Source organism: Gymnoscopelus microlampas (genome assembly GCF_963454915.1).
Source record: "Gymnoscopelus microlampas genome assembly, chromosome: 11".
NCBI lineage: Eukaryota > Metazoa > Chordata > Actinopteri > Myctophiformes > Myctophidae > Gymnoscopelus > Gymnoscopelus microlampas.
The window spans coordinates 35,702,032-35,727,484 of record NC_139948.1 but is presented as its reverse complement, the minus strand read 5'-3'; the positions used below and the strand labels follow the sequence as shown (position 1 = coordinate 35,727,484).

The window sequence follows — 25,453 nt, the reverse complement described above, 5'->3', positions numbered from 1 at the left end:
GCATGATGAGTACTTTTCTACTTTTGGTACTTTAAGTACATTTTTTACCAATACCTTTGTACTTTTACTCAAGTCAATGTTGAATTTCTGTAATGTCGTTTTTTCTACATTGCAGCATTGATACTTTTTACTTACTTTTTACTGGCTTACATGATGTCGTCCAGAAAGTTGTAGAGAAAGTAATTATGTGTCCTCCTGGCATCAGCACACTATGAAGGTGTGCCACCGTTCCTTCATATTGATTCCCTGGAGGAGGATATTGCTGCACAATGACAGGGTGGCTGTCCTCCGCTGATAATGAAACCTGGCACAATTTATAGACCCCGCTGTAATTTGGAAATATATATTATAAGGCCTTGTGGAGAAAGATGGATGGGAGCAAGAAGATGGTAAATACAGATACAGGCTTGTTGTTGCACAACAATACAAAGAGATATACTGTACACATGTATATATAACTACGTACAATAGTTATATTGCTAGGAAATTATGTGGATCTCGGGATCCACATAGAAATGGACCTGTCACAATTATTACATAATCGTCACAATCGTCATTATCATTTCCATGTTGAAAAGGTTGTTTAAACTTTAACTATAGTGGAAATAGCTGACCTACAAGCTCAAAACGTTTTGAGCTTGTAGATCGTCTATTTCCACTGTTTTATGTTCTATTTTTATTTTAATAAAAAGTGATTAAATCTGTAAGTTATTTGTCATATCTGTGCAACTTTACTTTGGTTTACAAAGCCTACAAGCCAAACGGAAAAGTAATTTCTATTCATAATGATTCCAGCGACAGAAACACAATAAAATCGTTAATCGCAATTATTTAAGCGACAATTAATCATCAAGGCTCCATTGTGGATCTCAGACTTCATGTAAACAGCCATGTGACATCAGTCATCTGTGGCGTCGTCTGTCTTGGGGCGATCCCGGCGCCGTTGGCTTTCATCGTAAAATTAAAGCAAAATATTTCAAAAACTATAAAACATATCTCTATATTAATTATTGCTGCCAGGGGCATACACAGTTTGCTGCTGATAGGTCCAGTGGTTTGCCAGAGTAGCTTGCGTGCTACTCAAGTAGCACACGCACGCACGCGCACACACGCACGCACGCACACACACACACACACACACACACACACACACACACACACACACACACACACACACACACACACACACACACACACACACACACACACACACACACACACACACACACACACACACACACACACACACAGACCCTGTCACAGACGACTGGCCAGCTCTTGCAGAGCCACGCCGTAAAAAAAAATGTTCAGCTGATTAAGGATTGTATTTGCCCGTGTCAGAAATAAAGGCCATCGCCTTGATATTATGCACTGACTGCAGGATGTTATTCATATCAGTCCAATGTTTCATCCAGTACGTTTGCAACCGGGCTCTATAAATACCTGGCGTGCACGCTGTTGGGAAGCCATTTATAGTCCCATGCACTATTCATAACTCTGGCAGTGGCACTAGATGCTGTCATTTAGTAAACAACACTGTTGTGACAGTAGGAGAGCTTGGCCGTGGGCCCTAAACAAACCTGTCACTCTCACTCCAAACTGGAACCAGAGAGTAAGAGGTTAACTAATGGGTATGCCACGAAGCACAGGTCTGCAGTGAGCATGAGTAGCTATAGGCCTGTCACACATTATTACGTAATCGCCGGATCGCGATTATATAAGATAATCGCAATTATTTTGCTAAAGCGGCATAATAGCAATGTTGAAAAATGTTTTTAAACATTTAAAAAATTGCGGAAATGGCAATGGAAAGATGGCTTGTACTGTAGATCGGCTATTTCTACTATTTTAAGTTATTAAATATGTCAGTCATATCTTTTTCATTTCAGTTATTCGTCACATCTGCCCTGTGCAACTTTTGTTTACAAGCCTAAAAACCAAACAGAAATGTTATTTTTTATTAATATGGTCCAATGTTCAAGTAAAATGCCATGATTGTTTTGACAGCCCTATAGACATAGCATGAGCCAACCCCCAGCATGCCTCAGGGACTGCCTGTCAGCCATGCCTACACACCACCCTGTCCACCTTCGCCTGTCACAGACAGCAGCCCCACCCACCCCGCTCAACCACCCTGCCCTTAGCCAGCGCCAGCCCTGACACTTGATCTCTGGGTCAGCTGAAGTGGATATTTCTGCTGTCTGTGTGTCTGTCTGTCTGTCTGCGAGTCTGTCTGTGTGTGTGCGTGCGTGCGTGCGTGCGTGCGTTTCAGTTTTTTGTTTTATTAATGTCAGAAGGGTTACTTTGGTATGACAGCTTGTCACATGTCACTTTGGTCAAGTCAGCGCTTTCACCCCTGGCCTGGCCTGCAGCTACAATTCGTGGAATATTTCTTCTCGTGCAATGCAATAAAATCCGGAATGTCCATTTGACTCCGAGAGGGTAAAAAATGGACTTGAGGGTACATTTTTACACTCTCATGTCATTTTACTGTGTGCAAGTGTGGCGTACATCCAAGCTGCACGGCCAGATTGGAGAGGAAACAGCAGCCTGAAAATCTCTTTCTTGATACAATGTAATATGTTGTGGAATCCACTGCTGTCCCTAGAGATTCAGGAGCAGGCAACAAAAAAAACAAAAACAAGGAGATAGCAAACAGTAACAGAAGCATCCTCATTACTACAATAACTACACCCATGGCCATGTCACAGAGATATGCTCCATATCCAAACTTTGAGCGGTCATCTATGGTGTTTGTGTCCGCTTCGAACGTGAGGCATGTTTATTTTTATGCGTTTCTCTCTCACATAAGTCAAACTCGATCCCCAATCTATTAAATATCGGCGGCGTTTTCAGGTTTTGTCAGCTTGATAATTGGCCGTGCATGCAGGATGTGCTATATTAAGATCAAACGCCAATGCACGTTCCTCAATTAATTCACAGATGGAGCTCAGATGGCGTGGAGTTACCTAACACACATGTTTTACACTGTTATGTGCAGTTGATTTGACGTCTGGATGCTCTATCTGGGTCGATTGCCAGATTCCTGCGATTGTATTGGACATTCCGTGAGAGATCACTGTAGAATTGTGAGTGTTCATTTGTCTTAAGTGTAAAAAATGCCCTTTATTACATTCTCAAGACATAAACTGACATTCAGGATTTTACAGTGAGGATATGTGATCCTGTGATGGTGTGTGTGTGTGTGTGTGTGTGTGTGTGTGTGTGTGTGTGTGTGTGTGTGTGTGTGTGTGTGTGTGTGTGTGTGTGTGTGTGTGTGTGTGTGTGTGTGTGTGTGTGTGTGTGTGTGTGTGTGTGTGTGTGTGTGTGTGTGTGTGTGTGTGTGTGTGTGTGTGTGTGCGCGCGTGTGTGCGTGTGTGCGTGCGTGCACACTATTGTGAAATTCAGATTTAAAGGAACTGGTGGTGTTTCTCGCATTGTGACACGAGGCATGTCTGATGAGAAAACATCTGTATCATCATGTGAACTTGACATTTTGTTTGTCACATATTTAGCCATGACCTTCTGTAATCTCCATGTGAGAGAGAAAAAGTGAGGGGGTAATGTGTAAGGCTTGGATTTATAGTTAGTTGTGCGCGGGTGTCGCGTAACAAAAATAACATATCTCACAATACGTCGCAGCGTGACACATTGTGAGCTTGTAGATCTGCTATTTTTCTGGCTTAACAGTAACACCCACGCACAACTAAGTACGCATCAGGCAGGCATAAGCTAGATGAGCTTTTACATAAGTGGGGCTCTGCTGAATAGCATCTTTTCTATTGTTTCCAGTGTCAAGCCTTGCTGGCTTGGAGTGAGACTGAAGTCACAATGGGTAGTAGTGAATATTCGAGTATAAGTGACTGGCTATTCAGACGGGGTAAAACTGCATTATGTGTCTTATTAGTCAAATGGGGCTCGCAGCACTTTAGATAATGGGATTACATTCAGCACTGAGCCGAAGAAGATGAAATTGTTTCTATTTCGTTAAGTAATCAAACACAGTTGTTTGCTTAATTCTGCATAGCTTCAACGGTATCAAAACGTACGTTTTCTAGCATTGGATTAACAGAATGTGTGAACTGTGAAAACAAGTTTTTGTCCATACTGTATATCTCTTCCTGCATGAGGCATATTTGCTTAAAGGAGTAGTTCACCCAAAAAAATGACTTATTTTCTATCAATTACACACCCCATAAAGCCTTGAATTTATGGAGATTTTGTTGTTTTTGTTGCATTCCTAAGCCAGTAATTTGATGACCGGCAGAGTCTTCGGTAGAAAGAGTCAAAGAGTAGGAGACTCCTACAGACCGATGACCCGGTCATCAAATTATTGGCTCAGGAATGCGACAAAAACAAAAATCTCCATGAATTCTAGGCTTCGTGGGGTGTGTAATTGATAGAAAACTACTTCTGAACTACTCCTTTTATTCTGCATAGTTTCAACTGTATCAAGGAGTGAAGTGAAAATGAGTTTACACTCACAGGAAGCTCGCACAATACCACACAGTGTGTCTGAAAGAAAGAGAGACTCAGAAGCATGCACAGGAAAAGCGAGAGAGGACAGAAAGAGGAAACAGCAGGAACCGAGGCCTAGGCAGGAAGCGCTGCTCTCAGGAATGAGGGATCCGGACTTCTCACTACCCAGATTAATGAGGTCATCCTTGGTGGCGCCTGCCTGTTCACGATATGAGCAGCGCTTCTTCCTTAAAACCGTCCTCTGTGATTGTCCCCGTCCTGCCTGGCCACACAGTCTGAGTCCCCGCCAGCGTTGCCAGATTTTGAGAGAGAAATAATAAGCAACCGGGTCTATGAGAACAAGCCCAAAAGAATTAAGCGACCATTAGGCCACATGAGCACTTCAAACCTATATACGTAGGCTATTTGAAAATAGCCGATCTAAAAGCTCACAATGCGTTGCGATGCGACAAGTTGTATTTTTTAACAACACAAATCTGGTACGGGGGTCCCTGGCACAAATTATAATTTCAGCTGAGAGTCCGTGGACAAATACATATTAATTTGGGGGTCCTTGACATGAAAATTTGTAAGCAAGCCCAAAATAAGCAACTACACTTTAGAAACAAGCCCCAAAAAAACACAACCCGCAAACTACCAATATTTACAAGTGACTTTACAGAAAAACAAGTCCAAAGTCGCTTATAATAAGCGGACATGGCAACGCTGGTCCCCGCCCCGCCTGGAGCGCTGTGCTAGCCCCACTTGGCCAGGCCCGCTGACACTGTGTCAGCCACTCTCAGTCTAGTGCCCTGTGGCTGCTCTGTAGAGCTGCACAGAGCACTAGACCAGTGGGTCTCAAATGTTTTCATGTCAAGGACCCCCCCACATTGACATGGATTGGCCCACGGACCCCCATCTGAAATGAATGTGTGCCAGGGGGACCCCCATAAGAGAAGATTTGTCAACATTATTTTGTCAACATTATTCAAATATAGGCCATCTACGAGCTCTACAAACGCATCTCATTGCGACACGTTGTGGGCTTGTAGTGTAGATCGCCTATTTTTGTATAGCAGAAAGTGGGGCTTCAAGTGTTGAAACCAGTGGCCTTCAACCTTCTCAGGCCAAGGACCCCCTAGCTGAGAGAGAGATGAAGCAGGGACCCCCTCTATATTGTATAAAATTGCGTTTCAGATTAAACTTTTTTTTTGTTTACTTGGTCTGCTCTTTTTTCCCTCTACACCTATATACCTCTTTGCCAAAAATAGCCGATCTACAAGCTCACAACGCCTCGTAGATCGGCTATTTTTGGTAGGGTTCAAGTGGTTAAGGTAAAAAAAATAAAATCATATCACACAAAGATTTGGCGGACCCCCTGTAGTAACTCTGCGGACCCCCTGTTGAAGACCCCTGGTTTAAACTGTTAAACTGTCATTTTGCTAGGGGACCCCCCTAGAACTCCCCTCAATGAGGGATCCCCAGACCCTTCTTTGAGAACCAGTGCACTAGACAGTACACACACAGTACCCAGACGACACTAAGCAGCTTCTGTCCATCTTTGTCGGAGGCGACGGTGTGGTTGTTTCCCACACTGCCATTATTGCAGCATGGTTCGGTTTCACCCGGAGATTTTGTGGAATGCTGGGTATGGAATGCCGTGTGATGATTACAAATTCAGGTTAGGTCCCCCCCGGATGGGTGATTTTTGGAATGTACGGCACCAGGGAATCGTGTATAATTCATAACTTCTATTTCTAAAAACGACAACTGAAGCGTAATGTGGGTTGATTCCGTCCTGTGTGACTCCTGACTATGCTGTCTATGAAATCTGCGCCTTTATTGAAACTCGTCGTACATCATTGTCTGTCGTGATCAGTTGTCTAACTGGGATGTTTTTACAACTTAACCACTTAATCACTTGCCACTTAACCCATTAAGACCTGAAGCGATTCTTAATTTTGTTTTCTAAATCCTCAAAAATAGCAGATCTACAAGCTCACGGTGCCGCGCTATGAGCTTGTATATCTGCTATTTTTAAATAGCCAAAGAAATCTAAAGTGACACAGATGCGTTCCAGGTCTTAAAGGGTTCAAAACATTTTCTAAATTACTTAAAACATGACTGATCTACAAGCTCACAAGGCGTTGTGTTTCGAGCTTGACACGAAATTTCGAAATTCTTACAATGGCATGCCCAAAATTGGGTCGGCGGGGTCTAAAGTGGTTAAACGAGGCATTTCAATGAAGTGGGACTGGGACCTAGTAGTCCTATATTTAACCTATGATGAATGTGAAAAAGGAAAGGCTGGCAATGCTCTAATAATCTGCAATTTACAAGTACACAATGAAACAGCACTGCCCCCATCCTGGCCCACCCAAGCCTTTTTTTCCCCCTCACAAAGGCAGCCGAGGCTGTTCAAGGTGGCACTTTAGCTACAGAGCGTCCATGCACTGTTTGCCTTAAAGCCTCACCTGTGACAGCTGAGCTTCATTTATACTAAGCCAGTGTGCTATTCTCTGCATGACTGCAGCCCATTTACCAAGTCATTATTATATAGGAAATGATGGCCTGAAGACTTAATTTACCCCAAAGTTGTGTGTGCGGCATGAAATACAATGAGAGAGAGAGAGAGAGAGAGAGAGAGAGAGAGAGAGAGAGAGAGAGAGAGAGAGAGAGTTTTAGCTTATCCCATTTAGACCGATTCTACAAATTCCTTAAGTCCTAACAGTTCAAACCTTTTCATGTCATGGACCCCCAAAATTATATGTATTTGGCCTTGGACCCCCATCTCAAAAATATTTTGTTCCAGGGACCCCCCCAGAAGCAAAGATTTGAGTAAAAAAAAAAAAACATATATATTCAAAGATTTATATATGTATGTTATGACATTTTCACGATTTTAAAAAAAATTGCTCACTCTGGGTACGAAGAGACGCGCTATGAGCTTGTATATCTGCTATTTTTTGAATAGCTAAAATCTAAAATGACACAGATGCCTTCCCGGTTTTAATGGATTATCTACCTAAGGCAGTCGGACATCTCCAGCCTTGCACCTGGCACTGCAAGACCGCAGCCTGTCCTCTATGTTTTGTCTGCCCGTCTGTCTCCCTCCAGCTAATGGAAAGAAATGGTTTGTCTGCCCGTCTGTCTCCCTTCGGCTAATGGATAGAAATGGCCCCCGATGTTAAGAGACCCACAGAATTAAAGAACAAGGCGTGGAGGAGAGTGTGGGCGTTGGGGTTGAGTGATTGTGTAGGAAGTGCCAGTTTCTCGCGTGCGCTAGCATGTTAAAAATGACGGTGTAGGAAACTAATCTCGCACAGTGCACGGTGCGAGTGGATGGGAGTGGGCCGCTTTCCCTCTTCAGATCTGTGTCTGGAAGTCACAACAAATCCCCTTTAAGAGCACAGATTAAATCGTAGCGAGCATGCGGATCACAAAACAAGACTGGCACTGTGAGGTAGTCATTCGTGTGGGGAAACTATTACACTCGCAGACCCTTGTTTAAATTGTTGCCATACCGTACTTGCACTGCACCATTTCAACACGAAAAATGTGATCTCTCCGGCCTTAAGATAACACAATCAGCTGGATTAGTTAAATACTCGGTGAGGTTCAAGGATTTCAATATCCACACTGCTACACCCACTTGCAGCTATAGAGTATATAGCCTATGCCTCTCTAAGCCTTGAGCCTTAAGATTTATTTTCTTTTTTACTGTGGAACTCGACTGTCTGTGTGAGCAGATAACGAGGCAGAGTGAAGCGAGAGCCTGGATGATGGCCAAAAACGTGAAATTCAATCAACATCTCTTTACCCCCAAGGATATGTCGTCTTCTCGTGAAGGACTTCCGCCGCGCATGTGAAGGCCAGTTCTTCTCAGACTGACCTTCGGGTTGTTTTGTACCTCTTCTACAGGTACTTTATAATTACCGTTGTGCAGGAAGGAGGGATGATGATGACTGACGTTTTGAATCTCCCTGCTCCCTGTGAGACAGGCAGTCCACTGTCAGAGACCGTGCCTGTCTGTTTGCGCATCGAGTATTCCAACTACCCTCTATCCTCCTCCCGAGACACGAGTCCCAGGCCCATGCCAGCTCAGCTGCCATGTTGACTTTGGAGGAGGACAAGAGAGACGCAGGCGGCCTCCCTCCAAGGCACTTTGGCTCGGTTATCGGTCCAACGTAGGAGGTTTTTTACCCTGGGCTGAGACCAACTGCTCCCACGGACCTACTGATAGGGCTGTCACGGTTATGACATTTCACATGACGATGAATTGTTGCGCAAATAATTGCGATTAACGATTTAATTGTGGTTTTGTCATTGAACACTGGAACATATGAATAAAAATCACATTTCTGTTTGGCTTTTAGGCTTTGAGGTTGCGCAGGGCAGATATTATGAATTACAAATAACCTAAATATACAAAAACATGACTGACAAAAAAACGTGACGCGTTGTGAGCTTGTAGATCTTGTAGATTGCTATTTTTCAACATAGAAACGATTATGATGATTATGCAAAATAATTACGAATATCTCAAATAATTGCAACTATAGGCAAAAAAATGTAATAATTGTGACAGGCCTACCTACTGATCAGTTGAATCACACATTGGAAACATCCACTGTACCCATACATGTTAGTATGACACGCAGCAACTTCTGGTGTCCCTATTTTGGGCATGTCATTATATGAAGAAAAACATTTACAAAATTGCAAAGCGTTATGAGCTTTTACTGTAAATGGACTGGATTTTAGCTATTCATATGACAAAGTATATAGGGTTTATAGTGGTTAGCATGCGATGTGAAATGTTCATATTATACACCTTGTGCAAGTACTGAAATGTTTGCAGCGCAGTGTGCATTAATTATTTACTGTAATGTGTTATGTACAATTCTTTGGTTGCACTAGGGTTTCTTTCATCTATGCTAGCCTGCATTTCTCTTTCTCTTCTCCAACGTTTTACCAATATATATATATATATAGCTGATTATCAGTCATGGACATTAAAGGGACGTAATGGAGTCGTAATTGCCTTTGTATAAAGCTTTCCCTCACACAGAGGGACAATACTGTCTATCTTGAAGGGCTAAAAGGAGCACGAGACAATAGACACGAGGAAGAAAAGGTTTAAGCCTGATTTAGGATCTACTTCATCGTACGACCGAGTCACTCACTGCAAAGAACAAGTTTTCAGCGGCACCGCCGCCCGTACAACAAGGTATACGTGAGCCTTTATGCTGGTGGAGAGGCCTTTGTGGGAACATAATAGAAGCAGAGAAGTTGATACTCTGCATACAGAGCACAACAAGAGGCTGAGTTCAGTCAGGCGGAGCCTGGAGCTCTGGCTCTCTGGGAACAAGAATCAAATAAGACAAGAGGGGAGAAGATAATTAGGTTCCCCTGCGCCCTGCTTCCAAATCTCATCTATTCTTGGATATAAATCTTGAAGGCCTTTTGGTCGATCACTTCCAGTGGTGGGAAAAAGTACTCACATTTCTTACTTAAGTAAAAGTATCAATACTGCATTGTAGAAATACTCTGTTACAGGTACAAGTCCGGAATTCAAAATTTACTTGAGTAAAAGTACAAAAGTATTGGTATCAAAATGTACTTAAAGTACCAAAAGTAAAAGTACTAAAATGTTTGAAAATAGCAGATCTACAAGCTCACAACGCGTCGCGATGCGACGCGTTGTGGGCTTGTAGATCGGCTATTTTCAAATAGCCTATTTATAAAATAGGGCTAAATTGGTTAATGTATGTTTTATAATATACTAATTTATATCTGCAAAGTAACTAGTAACTAACATTTTCAAATAATTGTAGTGGAGTAAAAGTACAATATTTGGCTCTGAGATGTAGTGGAATAGAAGTAAAAGTACTGAAAATGGGAAATACTCCAGTAAAGTAAAAAAATACCTCAAAATTGTACTTAAGTACAGTACTTGAGTAAATGTACTTAGTTACTTTACACTACTGATTCACTTCACGTTAGGAACCCTGCCGGTTGAACTGATGGCAAAAGTAATCAAATGGTCTGCCCGCTACGCCTCAACCCGGCGTGTACGGTTGTTGTTGCGCCGCTGTTGCTGTGAGTGGTACACACTGTGGCTCAAAGACTGTCACAATCATTTGCGTTTCCCTGTGGTTGTGGTGTTGCCGCCCGCCTTGCCTGCTTTGCGGGACAGAGAGAGAGAGAGCCTGTGTGACCGTGATGATGATGATGACTCATTCTTTGTGAAACTACTCTGGGACACTATACAGTAGGTCCGCCCACACACAATGCTCACTGTTCATTGAACTCTTGAGAGCAGAGGGCACAAATGTGAACCAGAATGGTTACTTTTGTACACTCTCAGAGTGTACAGATGGATGAATGAACATTGAGGATTTTACTGTGTACACATTACGGTGCAGTACTACATACCCAACCACGATTGTGGACTGACATGCGTACATGTGCTGCCACTTAAAGTCTTGAGCGAAACCATCCGGAATGTGAAATGTTACTTCACGAGTTCATTCCCCAATGCAAGCAAGCTGTAACCCCCCCCCCCCCCCCCATCCACCCAGAACCCAGCCTCTCTGGACCCGACCCGGCCTGCTTTGTTACTGTCTGCCTCGCTAATCCAACCCAGTCATCACAGTCCAGACAGACAAAGACGCTCTGGAGGTCAAATGCCATTCCAGTGCATAGCCTCCTCGGCACGCGACGACGCCAAAACCTTTCAGCATGGCATCACGGAATGGACGATGTGACTGTCACGCTCTTTCATCGTCTGTTTTGGGCCTCGTCGTAACCAGGAAGACGTCCCTTTGTGCTCCCGCTGTGTTTTCTGTTGTTTTCTAGTTACACACAAAGATATGGTGTGGCACCTTTGTCCAATGGTGATAGGTGCTATTTATTTTTTATTTTTTTTATTTAACCTTTATTTATTATTTCACCATATGATAGCACAAAAAGAGATTCCCCTATGATTACGAGCCAAACAAGCACTTTTAGTGCTATTTAGCACCATTTTTGTTTAGTGTGTTACGTTATAAACATACGATGCTAGGTAGCATGTTTACTTGTCAGTCTATTTAGTGGTAGCGCTATTATTCCTTCACCATTTACCTTGTTGTTGTTTGACAAAAGTTCATGGCACTTAGGCTGACCTTTGCACTTTTGTAAGTTGCTTGGAAGCGTCTGCTCTAAGTGCTTAAATTGTAACAAATGAAACAGAAACTGTGTGGACAGACCCGCACTCTGTTGTCCGCACCATTCCAAACGGCTGTCTCACCTTCACTCACATTCCTGGTGTCAGGGCCAGAGAACAATTTGCTCAGTGTCTTGCAGTGAAATGTCTGTCACTGAGGACTAGACTGTGGTTAAATGTTAACACAGGGCGTCTCACCCTTACTGTCACCACCCCCTCTGACCTGTGGTTCGTCCACTGACAACATCTCTCCCGCTCCAGGAGGATTTATATTCCACCCCAACCCCTGACCAAACCCCCCCCCCCCCCTCCCCACCCCACAACCGTTATCGCTTGGGTCCAAACAGAAGCCTGCAGTGTGTCAAAAAGAAATGGCAACGCAAGGCAGGTGTGGGCAGTAACATAAACCTGATTTATTGGTTGCAGATCTAAAAGCGCATTGTGAGCTTGTACTGTAGATAGGCAGTTTTCGGTATGCGACACGGCGCGTAACCAAGTATAAATCATGCATAAGTAGGTGTAGCCTACATTTTCCAAGTCCATCCATGGAGGGGAGACCAGAGAAGTGAAAAAGTGACCCAATGTGATGAGATGCCGCTGTGACTCATCACAAAATATAATAAGAAGAATAAGAATCATCATAATCTTCTATTTGCAAAATGAGATTGTGAGAGAAATATTTGTGTGGAGGGTAGGTTATTACATAATCGCCTAATCGCAATTATTTGAGATAATAACTTTTGTTTACGAAGGCTAAAAGCCAAAAAGAAATTAAATTAATCAGCAATTATTTGTATGACACTTAATCATCAACTGAAATGTTGTAATGGTGACAGCCCTGGCGGAGAGGGGTCGTTTCTGGGTTTTTGTCAAAGCTCCAGAGTGGAGGAGCCACCCTTCTTTTGCAAGTTTACAGTTGTGTGGCTGTGTGGAAAACTAGTCATTAAATTCACACATTCCTCTCTCCTGCAGAGTGAAGAATTATCTTCAGTTCTAATGAGGATAACAATGTCTGTAGAAGAGTTTTTTTTTGGAGGGGACCAATTTTGTGGATGTACAATTTTGGGTGAAGAAAATGGCTGTGATCTTTCCATGGGAATGTACTGGTATAAGCTGCAATTAAGAAAATGATCTTGGAAATGACGAGTTGACAAGCGCCCGGAGGCTTTATTGTGGGACGGGCAAATGAAAGGACCGCAGTAACGAGGCTTCAGTTAGAAGAAGGTTGTCTGACGGTGAGGTTTAATATTCACCACCTGTGGCCTTAATTATGGGAAAGCATACATTGGAAGGAGAACAACATTTTACTGCAAGTGGGAATTGGATTTGACTTAATCTCTAGCATTTAGGGATTAGATTTGAGGCTATTATATAAACATCCCGACTCCTGTAGCACATACACTTATTGTTTTGTTAAATGGTTCCGTGTTCCTTGTGAAAACTGGCCTTCTGGTGAGTGGTTTGCCCCTCAGCAACTGTTACTAATACTAGAGATATTCTAGATTAGATACAGTAAAGTAAGGAGACTTAGTGCCCTCTTGTGTGACATTTCTGTAGCGCAGAACAACATGCTCATGAGGCCGAAGAGGCTGCAGCTAACACATGTGAATGCCAGGAGAAGTTGTTGGAATCATTCTAAATTCTGATACATGTAAATAGCACCGTATTAAAATGCAATGATGTACCATATACCAGTGGTTCTCAAGCTCATAGCGCAGCACTCGGTGCCGCGCTATGAGCTTGTATATCTCCTATTTTTGAATAGCCAAAGTATAAAATATGGTTAAAGTGGTTAGAACCAATGCTATGTACTGTATGTGTTTGCTTTTGGCCTTCTTACCATCATCATCATCATCATCATCATCTCGTCTCATCATTCTGTCTTTTGTTGTTTGTTGTGTTTTGTATGCAGCTGGCAGGCGTGGCGCGGGGCAGGGAGCATGGCTGAACCACGGCGGGAGAGCACCAGCAGCCTGCAGAGGAAGAAACCTCCATGGCTCAAACTGGACATTCCCACCGCCACGGGGTCGTTCGACGAGCCTCCGACCTTCGTTCAGGTACCCTGTCTCTCTCTGAGCCACCTAATGGTGTCATGACATTGTTAACTACTGTAGGATCCACTGTTTGTGTCTGGAACTACGCCTCCCGAAAGCCGAGACAGGAAGCTGTCATCCTTGTTTGTCATTTCCGTTTGTGAAAATGTATCTTAACCCATTTAAAGCTGAGGCCGAGTCTAAAAACGCCTTCTAAATCCTGACCCACGTTTTAAAAAAAAAAACTCAATTCATTAAAAAATTACAGTAAATGTGTTAATGTTGCTATATACTGAGCTATTTACTCAAGTACTGTATACTTAAGCACAATTTTGAGGTATTTTTTTTTTTTTTAATTTTCTGTACTTTTACTTCTACTCCACAACACCTCAGAGGCAAATATTGTACTTTTACTCCACTACAATTATTTGAAAACTTAGTTACTTTGTAGATTTTGATTTATTATTGCAAATTTCAAAACATACTTTAAACCCTTCAGCCCTATATACATTTCGTCCATTTGAAAATAGCCGATCTACAAGCTCACAATGCGTCGCATTTTCAAAAGATTTTTACACATTTTATACATTTGAAAAAACTTGTGAAATGGGACATTCTGCATAATGAGTGCTTCCTACTTTTGGTACTTTAACTACATTTTGATACCAATACCTTTGTACTTTTACTCAAGTAAATGTTGTGTTCCGGACTGTAACGGGAGTATTTCTACATTGCAGTATTGATACTTTTACTGAAGTACAAAATGTTCCACCACTGCTCTCACTCACTTCCTTCATCGAGTGCCTTAGGTTTTGACTTCCCTGTGACGTGTGTGTGTGTGTGTGTGTGTGTGTGTGTGTGTGTGTGTGTGTGTGTGTGTGTGTGTGTGTGTGTGTGTGTGTGTGTGTGTGTGTGTGTGTGTGTGTGTGTGTGTGTGTGTGTGTGTGTGTGTGTGTGTGTGTGTGTGTGTGTGTGTGTGGTTGTTCTCCGTCTAGCCGGTGAAGAGACAGGGCTTCCTGCGCAGCATCAGCATGCCAGTAGAGACCAGTCATCTCCAGTCGCCGATGCCACGCGATCTCTTTGACCACCACCGCCGGCCCGTTCTGCAGCGGCAGTCATCCATCACACAGACCATTAAAAGGTAAAGACGCTCATATAAAATGGGACTGCGTTTGGTTTTAGCATGGACTGCAGACAACAACCCATCCCTCATGATCTGTGTTCTGAAGAACCATGCAGATGTCTTATTGTATTTTGCAGTGGTTCCCAAAGAGTGGGTCGGGACCCGTTTGTGGGTCGCGGGTCCATTTTTATGGTAAATAAAATGTAAATGTCCCCCTTGATCTTTTTCATATCCTACATTTTTAACTTTTTTTTTTTTTTAAGATTTTTTTTATGAATTAATAACAAATTCTGACATTTTTCTAAATAATTTCATAAATAAATGGCAAAAATCTAAGAAAGTCCATGAATTCTAAAACAAATGTTTAAAAAGTAGTGAAAATAGACGATTTACAAGCTCACAACATGTCATATCGCGACGCGTTGTGAGCTTGTAGATCTGCTATTTTCACTAGTTTGAGTAGACATTTTGGGACGTTTGGGAACCTCTGGTATATTGGACAGAATACAGCGATCTTGTTTTGGATCTGGTAGGCAACACTATACAGTAAAACCCTGAGTATTACTGTCATTTAACTCTATAGTGTAAAAAAAGGACCTTTGCGGTTCCATTATTTCAGTTTTTGTTGATTGCGTGATGAAAGCGTATCAGCATGTGGTTGTACACATAAGAGAGGATAAAAGGAGAGTCTGTGTGTTCCACATGGATTGTTCCACTGCATATTGATTTGCCCAAAGCCCTTTCGGGGCATCATGTTGCTCATTATAGTTGAACTGAGGACAGGGGAACGGCGTGTTTCACAGTGCAACACTGTCCAAACTAATCTTCTAACATTACTCCAGTGATGCTGTGAGCCTATTACTCTTTCCTAACCTGCTTTCTCTTTGCATGATGACTGCATCGGGTGAATTTCATAACTTTCATAACATGTGATCTTTTGAATTTTAACATCAAAAAGTCTCTATTTAACAATGATCTGCTTTTCTTTCTCTGCACGATGGCCGTTTTGTGCTGTCCAGCTGCACTTTTCCTTCTCACTGCCTGTCCTTGTCTTTTCTCTGTCCTTCCTTCCTCCCTTTCTTCCTTCCTTTCTTCCTTTCCTCCTCTCCTCCGGGGCCCTCGATCCACAGCAGCAGGAGGGTGCACTTTGAGCGGATTAACACGGTGCCCATTAAGGGCCAGCGGGCTGCTCGCCGCAGCGCCAGGAAGTACCACTCGCTCTCCAGAACGCTGCTCAGGTACCACAGGAGGAGGTCCCTCACAAGACTGGGCAGGGGTTAGCGTCAAGGTCAGGCTCAAGGTCAGGGGCCGGGGAAGGATCATTATTGAGGAAAGTGGGGATGCATCTTGTAATGTGAAGTATGATGGATGCCAAGATAGGCATCCCTGTTTTGGGTATGTCATCATTGGGGAACATGAAAAAAAGAAGAAAACAAAACAAAACATGTTTTTCACACAAAATAACAATAATGGCAGATCCACATCAGATATGTTATTTCCGCAGTTTTGAAAAGTTTTGAAAGTATAAATTAGCGGGTTAAGGTGTTAAGAAATGTTTGATATGCTTTTATTTTAGCCTGACTCATAAATTCTGCCTACAGCTCTAGTGCTGGTAAGCTACTGTACTTTGCTAACTAAGCATATACAGTAAGCAAAGTGATACACTGCTTTCAATGCTTTTGGGTGGGTTCCACTGTGCTGTCAAAGTGTTATACTGTACTAAAGGTTCACACGCATTGTTGTGAATCAGGGTTAATTTAACTCTGAGGGTAAAAATGGACCAGCGAGGGTCATTTTTACATTCAGGACTTGACTGTGTTGTATTCCTGGTACCGCTATGAGTCATCTCTCACTTACACAAGTGATACTGGGTTAGTCAGAACAGGAGTCGAAACCCATATTGCTGCCATTTTCCTGTTATAAATCCCCCTATATTCTGAGCTAAAGTAATGGCCTGGACAGGAAGCTGTTGTGTGTAGTCACACAACAAGGGACCACACATCAACATGCACATCTGTCAAACAGCATTCATCACTGAGGGACTGTTATTGCATTGGACTGGAGCTCATTAGCAGGCCCAGGTTTAAATGCTGTGGCTGTGGGTTTGGTTTTGGCTGCCAATGCCATACCCCGACACAACTGTTTTAGCGGACCCAGATTTGATTAGACCGAGATGCAAGTTGACGTCCAGGTGTTCAGTCAAGCTGGGCTCTATTTATAGCTGGCCGGGGTCAGCGAGGCCATGGCCACCGCCATGACAAACCAAGGCCAGCGAGGGGCACACACAGCTGCCGGAGTGGCAGCTATTTGGCCATGTATTGTTGCTGTCGGGTGGAAATCTCACTCACTCCAAAACCGTGAAAATAGCCGATCCATCCATACAAGCTCACAGCGTGTCGCATCGCACGTTGTGAGCTTGTAGATCTGCTATTTTCACTACTTTTGTGCGACACTTGTATGAAGTATGAAGTAGGGCATTAATTTACGAAAATATATAAAAAGTTGAAATATGGAGTGAGGGGGTTTCTGCCCGACTGCAACGCTATGTAAATTTAGGGTAAAGGCTAAACACAACAAAATTCACAACCAATTAAATTATCCACAGAATTGCGCAATATAAAGGAGGTTGAGCATTTCTATGAGCTACACAAATGTGTCCCAATTTCAATTTAAGTGAGCCATGATTTTCTGTCAAGATCTTGAGTCATTCTTTTTTTTTCCAACAATGTTTATTGAATTTTTCTTTTTCCAAACAACATACAACATTACAGTACAGAAAACTAAATAAAATTAGCAATTACATTAAACATTACAAGACAATCACACAAAATAACAACAAAAGCACCACACACAATGACAGTAACAACATCATCGGCACTACTCCTCTCCAGGTTCTTCCATTAAATGTGACGGATTCTTATTTTTGATATAATTGTATAAAACGACCCCACACTTTCTGAAACATATCTTGTTTGTCTTTAAGAATACATGTAATTTTTTCCAGAGGTAGACATAAAGACAGTTCCGTCATTCAGTATGCAGGTTGTTAGTCATGCTTTCTAGCAGAATGAGGGCACTGGGGCTTCACATGCGTCCCATGCAGCTGGTAATTAGCTAGTTTAGAAACAGCTAGCTTGCCTTCACTTCCTCTGTAAAATGTTTTCCACTTCCACTTCCTGGCCTCAGGGCGTCAGAGGATTGTTTGCTCTGGTACTTATTAAGCTGCAACTCCAACAACATGACTCTGTTACTGAGTCATTCTGGGAAACTGCTCTTCAGAATTTAGTTTTTAAATAAATATAGATAAACAAACATACAAACATACAGTACATACAGCGCACGCAGCACGTACACACGCTCACAGCGCACGCGTGCACACGCACACACACACACACACACACACACACATAATTGTTATATTATATATATATATATATATATATATATATACATATCTTTGATTACTATTTATATACCTTTGATTACTATTTATAATTTGATATACAGCATGCTTTAAGAATCTCTTGTGTGTGTGTGTGTGTGTGCGTGTGCGTGTGCGTGTGCGTGTGCGTGTGCGTGTGTGCGTGCTTGCGTGCGTGCGTGCGGGTGTATGTGTATGTACTGCATACAGTATGTGTGTGTCTGTTTCTCAGTATCTGGACATGAACTTGCCCAGGCATATTCCCTGCGTTACCGTTGAGAACTCTTTTTTTTCTCCTTTGGTTTGGTCTTATCAGTGCACTGCATGTTTGCTGACTCAATCGTCCAGGCAGCGATCCTAGGAGGGACATTTATCAGTGGTTGTGTATCTCGCTGGCAAGTTTTACTGTATACCAGATAGCTGCTATATTCTCTCTGTGAGTGGGAAATAAGGTGATTAGTGTTTGTGTTGATGAGATGAGAGCGTTTCCCCCCCCCCGGGACTGAACGGACTGTGTTTGTGGTGTCAGGGGCACGGCGGACTGGTTTGGGGTCAGCAAGGACGGTGACGCCACGCAGAAATGGCAGAGGAAGAGCTTGCGCCACTGCAGCCTGCGCTACGGGAAGCTCAAGCCGCAGGTGATCCGAGAAATGGACCTGCCCAGCCAGGACAACATCTCCCTGACCAGCACTGAGACTCCACCTCCCCTCTACGTCCCCACCTCCCAGCATGGCATGCAGAAGGTACCAACATTTATTCATTTGTTCTCATGCATAAACACTTTTTCGTAGATTTCATATAGCTTCATAGACTTGTTTCATCCATCAGTGTTGGATTCATGTTAACGTGTATTTTCAGACATAACTTGACCTTTGGCTCTGTACTTGGTCTGCTCTGTTTCCCTCTCTACACCAAACCACTTTTTTTTTTAAAGTTCCTATCACATAAAGATTTGGTGGCCCCCTGTAGTAACTTTGAGGACCCCTTAGGGCATTGGTTCTCAAAGTGGGGTCCGGGGACCCCCAGGGGTACTTGAGGGGGTTCCAGGGGGTCCCCAGCTAAATGATAGATAGTTAGGAACTTAGGAACCATATGGACCCTTGTGGGTCTGTAACTCTGAGAGTGTACAAATGGAACCAAATGGACCCTAACGGGTCCATTTGGTTCCATTTGTACACTCTCAGAGTTAAATTAACATTGATTTTACAATATGAATTGGGGTCCCAGAGACATACATGCCATTAAATGGGGGTCCGTAGCCTAATGCATGTCAAACTGGGGGGTCCTTGAAATTAAAATGGTTGAGAATCACTGCTAGAGACGTAAAAAATCTTCTCTTGTGGGGGTCCCTGGCGTATCTTTTCAAATGGGGGTCCATGGGCTAATAAGTGTCCATTTGGGGGTCCTTGACATGAAAAAGTTTGAGAACCACTGCCTTTGGGGTCCCGGCCCCCCTGTTGAAGACCCCTGCTCTACACCATATGTCTTCGCTGAAAATAGCTGATCTAGAGCTTGTAGATTGGCTATGTTCCCTGAATGTTCTCCCTGAGAATAGGGACGCTAGGGTTCACGTGATTACAATCACTCCCCTCTCTTTCTGAGCTGTTTCACTGTGTTCTAACCAGTGCCCGGTTCTTCCTGGTTGTGTAACCCCAGATTGTGGACCCGCTGGCACGAGGCCGGGCCTTCCGTATGGTGGAGGAGGTGGACGGCTACAGCGTGCCCCAGACCCCCATCACCCCCGGCGCCGCCTCGCTCTGCTCGTTCACCAGCTCACGCTCAGGTCTCAACTGGCTGCCGCGGCGACGCAAGAGGGAGTCTGTGGCCAAGATGAGCTTCAGGGCCGCGGCGGCACTCGTCAAGGTGAGCCGCTTGTGTGCGTGTGTAGTGTGTGTATAGTTTCAATGTACAGATTTTTTTTTTCTTTCTGATATTCTACTGCTAGACTGATGAGAGGTTTTCGGTTTACTTATGATCCTAGATGACTATTTGTACATTTGATGTATTACCTTGTGTTGTCCTTGTTTGAAAGGACCCCCTAGCAGACGCTCTGGATTAAGAGCATCTGCTAAATGCCTAAATTGAAAATTGTGTCTGTGCGTGCGTGTGTGGTGTGTGTGTCAGGGTCGCTCCTTGCGGGACAACAACACCTTGAAGCGTGCACACAGGCGGAGCTTCACCCCGGCCAGCTTCATGGAGGAGGATGTGGTGGACTTTCCTGACGAGTTGGACACCTCCTTCTTTGCCAGAGTAAGGGAGGATGTACTGTCATTAAGGTTGGCTTGTCTTTAAAGCAAAACAATAAAGGACCACAGCACAACCCAGAGGACACTGTGAGAAGTGCATTTCTCGCAACTGATGTGTATGGTTGCTGCTGGGCAGAAACCTTGTAACTCCATATATATGTTTTTTTTTTCATCTATGTTTTTTCGTAAACGAATGCCCTTTAGAATCCGTCGTATTTGTTGCGCAAAAGTGGCAGAAGTAGAGGATCTACAAGCTCACAATACATCGCAATGTGACGCTTTGTGAGCTTGCAAGTCGAGAATATTACTAATAATTCATTTCATAAACTCCAACTCCAACATTCAAAAACACAGCTTTTCTGCTGAATATTTATGTATAATATTTAAACACTTCTGGACTAAACTGTCACATGCACGAACCAACGCACACACCTGGGCAGGCACATGCAATCGTCCATGTGAACTCCACTCATGTTGAACCCCACAGGCATGCTCAGGCGCGTTCCTCACTCGTGCATGAGACAGTGTACACCCAAAATGATTTATAAAAAAGTAAAAATGTCAGTTTAAAAGGAGCGTATTTGAAGTCATGAGTTTATGAGTGGATACAAGACACTTGGATTATACTGTGAGAGATGTGTTTTTGGTATAGTTTTGCAGCTGTTAATCATGGACCTCTATTTCGTTTTTTAAAAGGAATGCGACAAAAACTAAACCTCTCCATATATTCAAGGCTTCACAGTGTGAGGTTGTATCAATATTTAACCAATGAAAAGTATTAAGAAGAGCTTGCGACTAAATACAAATTATATTGGATCCGTCCATCACAGTAATCTTTTTAATTGTTAACTATCCATCGGTTAGAAATTTCGAAAAATGTATATATATCAAAAAATATATAAAATAAAAAGTAATTCAAGTGCTGTGTCGTGGGTTCAAAAGAGAGCGAACGCAAGGTCTTTTCTTTTCTTTTTTTCGTTTCCTGAAAAGTAACTGTTTTGGACATTACGTCCGACAGCGACGATATACAATTCCAAAGCTGTGTTCAGTCATAATGTGTCCTTCGTTCCATCTCCAGGACATCCTGATGCATGAGGAGTTGTCCACCTACGCTGATGAGGTGTTCGAGTCGCCGTCCGAGGCGGCCATGAAGGAGGCGGAGGACAGCAGTAAGATGGATGAGACGGAGCTGACAGGCAGTGCCCTGGATAAATCAGAGCTGGAGAAGAGCCACCTCATGCTGTGAGTTCCACGCAAGACGAGAAGACACACACGTGGTCTGTCACAGTCAGTGGAGATGTACATTTACTCAAGTAATGTGCTTAAGTACAATTTTGAGGTATTTTGTACTTTACTTGAGTATCTCAGTTTTTCGATACTTGATACTTCTTCCCCACTACATCTCACATCTCAAATATTGTACTTTTTACTCCACTGAAAAGTTGAGTTACTATTTGCCTTGTTGATTTATCCGTGGTTCTCAGCCTGTGGGTCGGCAACCCCAGGGGGGTCCCCACATGATTTTGGGGGGGTCCCCAGATGATAGTGAAGTGACAATTTAAGGACTTTTAAGACCTTTTTAATACCTCAAGGGAAGAAAAAAAAGAAAAAGACCAAATGCTGCCTCAAAAGTAATCAACAAACTATACTATAAAATATAAGAAAGAGGCCAAAATTGTGAAAATAGCAGATCTACAAGCTCACAACGCCTTGCGTTGCGAGGCGTTTTGAGCTTGTAGATCTGCTATTTTCAGTCAAACAAAATGGGGGGTCCCCAGTTCAAATATGATTATTTTGAGGGGTCACGGCTTGAAAAGGTTCACTGATTTAGATTATTATTACAACCTGTGGGACCCGTCCCACAGGTTGAGGAATCGCTGAATTTAGAGACAAGGCTTGATTTCTGTGTCTTTCCTGACGTCCTCTGTTCGTTGCAGACCTCTGGAGCGAGGTTGGCGGAAGGCCAAAGAGGGAACTCCCGGTCCACCAAAGGTGCCCTTGCGGCAGGAAGTGGTGAGCATTAATGGACAGCGGCGAGGCCAGCGCATCGTCGTACCTGTCAAGAAGCTCTTCGCTCGAGAGAAGAGGCCCTATGGGCTCGGCATGGTGGGCAAGCTGACCAACCGCACCTACCGTAAACGTATTGACAGCTATGTCAAGAGGCAGATAGAAGACATGGATGACCATAGGTATGATATTGATTGCTTTTACCCTCTGGCTTTCTCTACTTCAGGGGTCTTTAACAGGGGGTCCGGGACCCCTAGGGGGTCCTCAGAGTTACTACAGGGGGTCCGCCAAATGTTTGTGTGACATGATTTTCTTTTTTACATTAACCACTTGAACCTTGTAGATCGGCTATTTTTGGCAAAGAGGTATAGGTGTAGAGGGAAAAAAGAGCTGACCAAGTTAAACAAAAAAAGTTTAATCTGAAACACAATTTTATACAATATAGAGGGGGTCCCTGCTCCATCTCTCTCTCAACTAGGGGGTCCTTGGCCTGAAAACGTTGAAGACCCCTGCTCTACTTCCTTCAACTGATGATGTTGTTGTTGATGATGATCAGATTGCACCTCATGCCCTCGAACTCCTTATTTTATTTGCAACTCTAATTACTTGACCACTTACCCTGTTGCTAGTTGGTTAGGGTTCATGCTGTTTACTCTAATCTTGCACTTTGTCATCATCATTATAACCTTTGTTTAAAGGAGTAGTTCACCCAAAATATGGCTTGTTTTCTATCAATTACACACCCCATGACGCATTGAATTCATGGAGATTTTTATATTTTTGTCACATTCCTATTAAAGCCAATAATTTGATTACCGGCGGTAAGATGCTTATGTATCCGGTAGGAGACTCAAAGGAGACTCTTTGAGTGTCCTACCGGAGAGACCGCCGGTCATCAAATTATTGGCTCAGGAATTTTGACAAAAAAACAAAATATCTCTATGAATTAAATGCTTCATGCGGTGTGTAAATCATATGAAATTTAAGCTCGGAGTACAGTTGAGGGACAGGCCCTCATTTTCAATGTAGCCGAGATACAATACAGAACACAACAGTTAGAGTCATTCATTCATATACAGCAATAATTAAAATACACAAATCAAAAGAAAGAATAAACTATCTTGAACAAAAGTGTTGGAAACCATTGCCCTGAATTGACCCAAAGAAGGAAGTGAACAGATTTATAAGGACTACTTCACTCTGGATAAATTGCAATTGTAAATTGATGAATGAAGTGTTTTATAGATATGTATATGTTGTGTTTCCACTAGGCCTTTCTTTACCTACTGGATCACTTTTGTCCATTTGCTGATCACTATCTTGGCTGTATGCATCTATGGTATTGCACCAGTGGGTTTCTCCCAGCACGAGACGGTTGATTCTGTGAGTAATGGCTCATTCTTGAGCAATTCCTTACGTACTGTATCACTCTCTCACAATGAGTTATTATTTCCTATGACGTTATTATACTTACTTTCTTTGTAATTATTATTATTTATTTGTATTGCATTTTTTCTAGGTTTTAAGAAACAAAGGTGTGTATGAAAATGTTAAGTTTGTACAGCAGGAGAACTTCTGGATTGGGCCGAGTTCGGTAAGAGCAATTTCCACCGCCGTACTTTATATTCAACAGTAGATACTATACAAGTACAAATAACAGGAAAAAATGACATAGATATGCATGTGCATAAATATGAATATAACCACCGTTGTAGTTTGTGTTGTAACCACCTCGTCATTGTGTTAAAATCTCGTCACTATCAGGAGGCTCTGATCCACCTGGGGGCCAAATTCTCTCCCTGCATGCGGCAAGATAAGCAGGTACATGATCTGATCAGGGATAAGAGAGCCATCGAACGCAACTCTGCTTGCTGCGTGCGGAACGATCGCTCTGGCTGTGTCCAAACCTCGGAGGAGGAGTGCTCGGTTTGTACTCAAAGCTTATACTCTAGTCCAGTGGTTCTCAAACTTTTTCAGGTCAAGTACCCCTAAATGAATGTGGATTTGGTCGCGGACCCCCATCTGAAAAGAGTTCCAGATGTGGTGTTAAAAATGTAAAAAAATATTCAAACATTTTCAAAGAATATCAAGATTTTTGGAAAATAGCTGATGTATGTAGGGCCCTCGGGGTCCCCGGACCCCACTTTGGGAACCCCTGCCTTAGACCACGGACCACCATGAATTTGAGAGTGTACAAATGGAACCAAATGGACCCGTAAGGGTCCATTTGGTTCCATTTGTACACTCTCAGAGTTACAGCAACATACGGGTCCATTTGGTTACTGACTATCCAACATTTATCTGGGTACCCCCTGGAACCCACTCAAGGACCCCTGGGGGTCCCCGGACCCCACTTTGAGAACCATGGCTCTAGTCTGTCTGCTTCATACTAATACTAAATACTTCAACTTTGCAATTGTGAGTGAAGTATTCAAATTATTTCCCCCTGTGTGTTTTGTATATCAGAGTACTCTAGCTGTGTGGGTAAAATGGCCATGGCATCCTAGCACTCCACAGCTAGATGGCAAAGATAGACAGCACGGCTCTGTGTGTCATCAGGACCCAAGGTAAGGCATGTTATTAGTTGTGTGTTAAATGCCAGGTGGGAACTGTGATATTTCCACCATTTCCAAGTAGGAAAACGTCACATGAAAAGCACTACCAACTCATAATTTCCTGGTTGGAAACTTCTGAGCTGTTTCAGAGCTTTGATTTCTGCTGTGACGATGTTCATAGAGAAAGGTTTGAACAAGAAATAAGCATGTTATTTGTTGATAAGATAAGATCAACTATTATTTGTCCATGTGGGGAAATTCACGTGTTGTAGCAGCAAGAACAGTAACAGCGAAACACGAGATAGCCACAGATAGATGTGAAAGATAAAATGAAAATACAATAGAATATATAGACTTACAGTATATGAGTCTGGCCTTCATTTGATATGTTTATTTCGAA

The 25,453-nt window shown here is 42.9% G+C and overlaps 1 protein-coding gene across 1 annotated transcript in view; it reads left to right on the top strand.

Annotated features, from left to right (window-relative positions):
• The window catches only part of rhbdf1a (rhomboid 5 homolog 1a), a 58,571-nt gene that overhangs the window by 22,689 nt on the left and 10,429 nt on the right, over positions 1-25,453 (top strand). The window contains exons 2-12 of the mRNA XM_084072253.1: positions 13,581-13,725; positions 14,697-14,842; positions 18,775-18,988; positions 19,902-20,108; positions 20,370-20,495; positions 21,570-21,733; positions 22,429-22,680; positions 23,770-23,881; positions 24,018-24,092; positions 24,263-24,424; positions 24,965-25,065. Of these exons, the coding sequence (XP_083928379.1) occupies positions 13,609-13,725; positions 14,697-14,842; positions 18,775-18,988; positions 19,902-20,108; positions 20,370-20,495; positions 21,570-21,733; positions 22,429-22,680; positions 23,770-23,881; positions 24,018-24,092; positions 24,263-24,424; positions 24,965-25,065 (1,676 nt within the window). The 5' untranslated portion in view covers positions 13,581-13,608. The remainder of the gene's footprint in view (positions 1-13,580; positions 13,726-14,696; positions 14,843-18,774; positions 18,989-19,901; positions 20,109-20,369; positions 20,496-21,569; positions 21,734-22,428; positions 22,681-23,769; positions 23,882-24,017; positions 24,093-24,262; positions 24,425-24,964; positions 25,066-25,453) is intronic.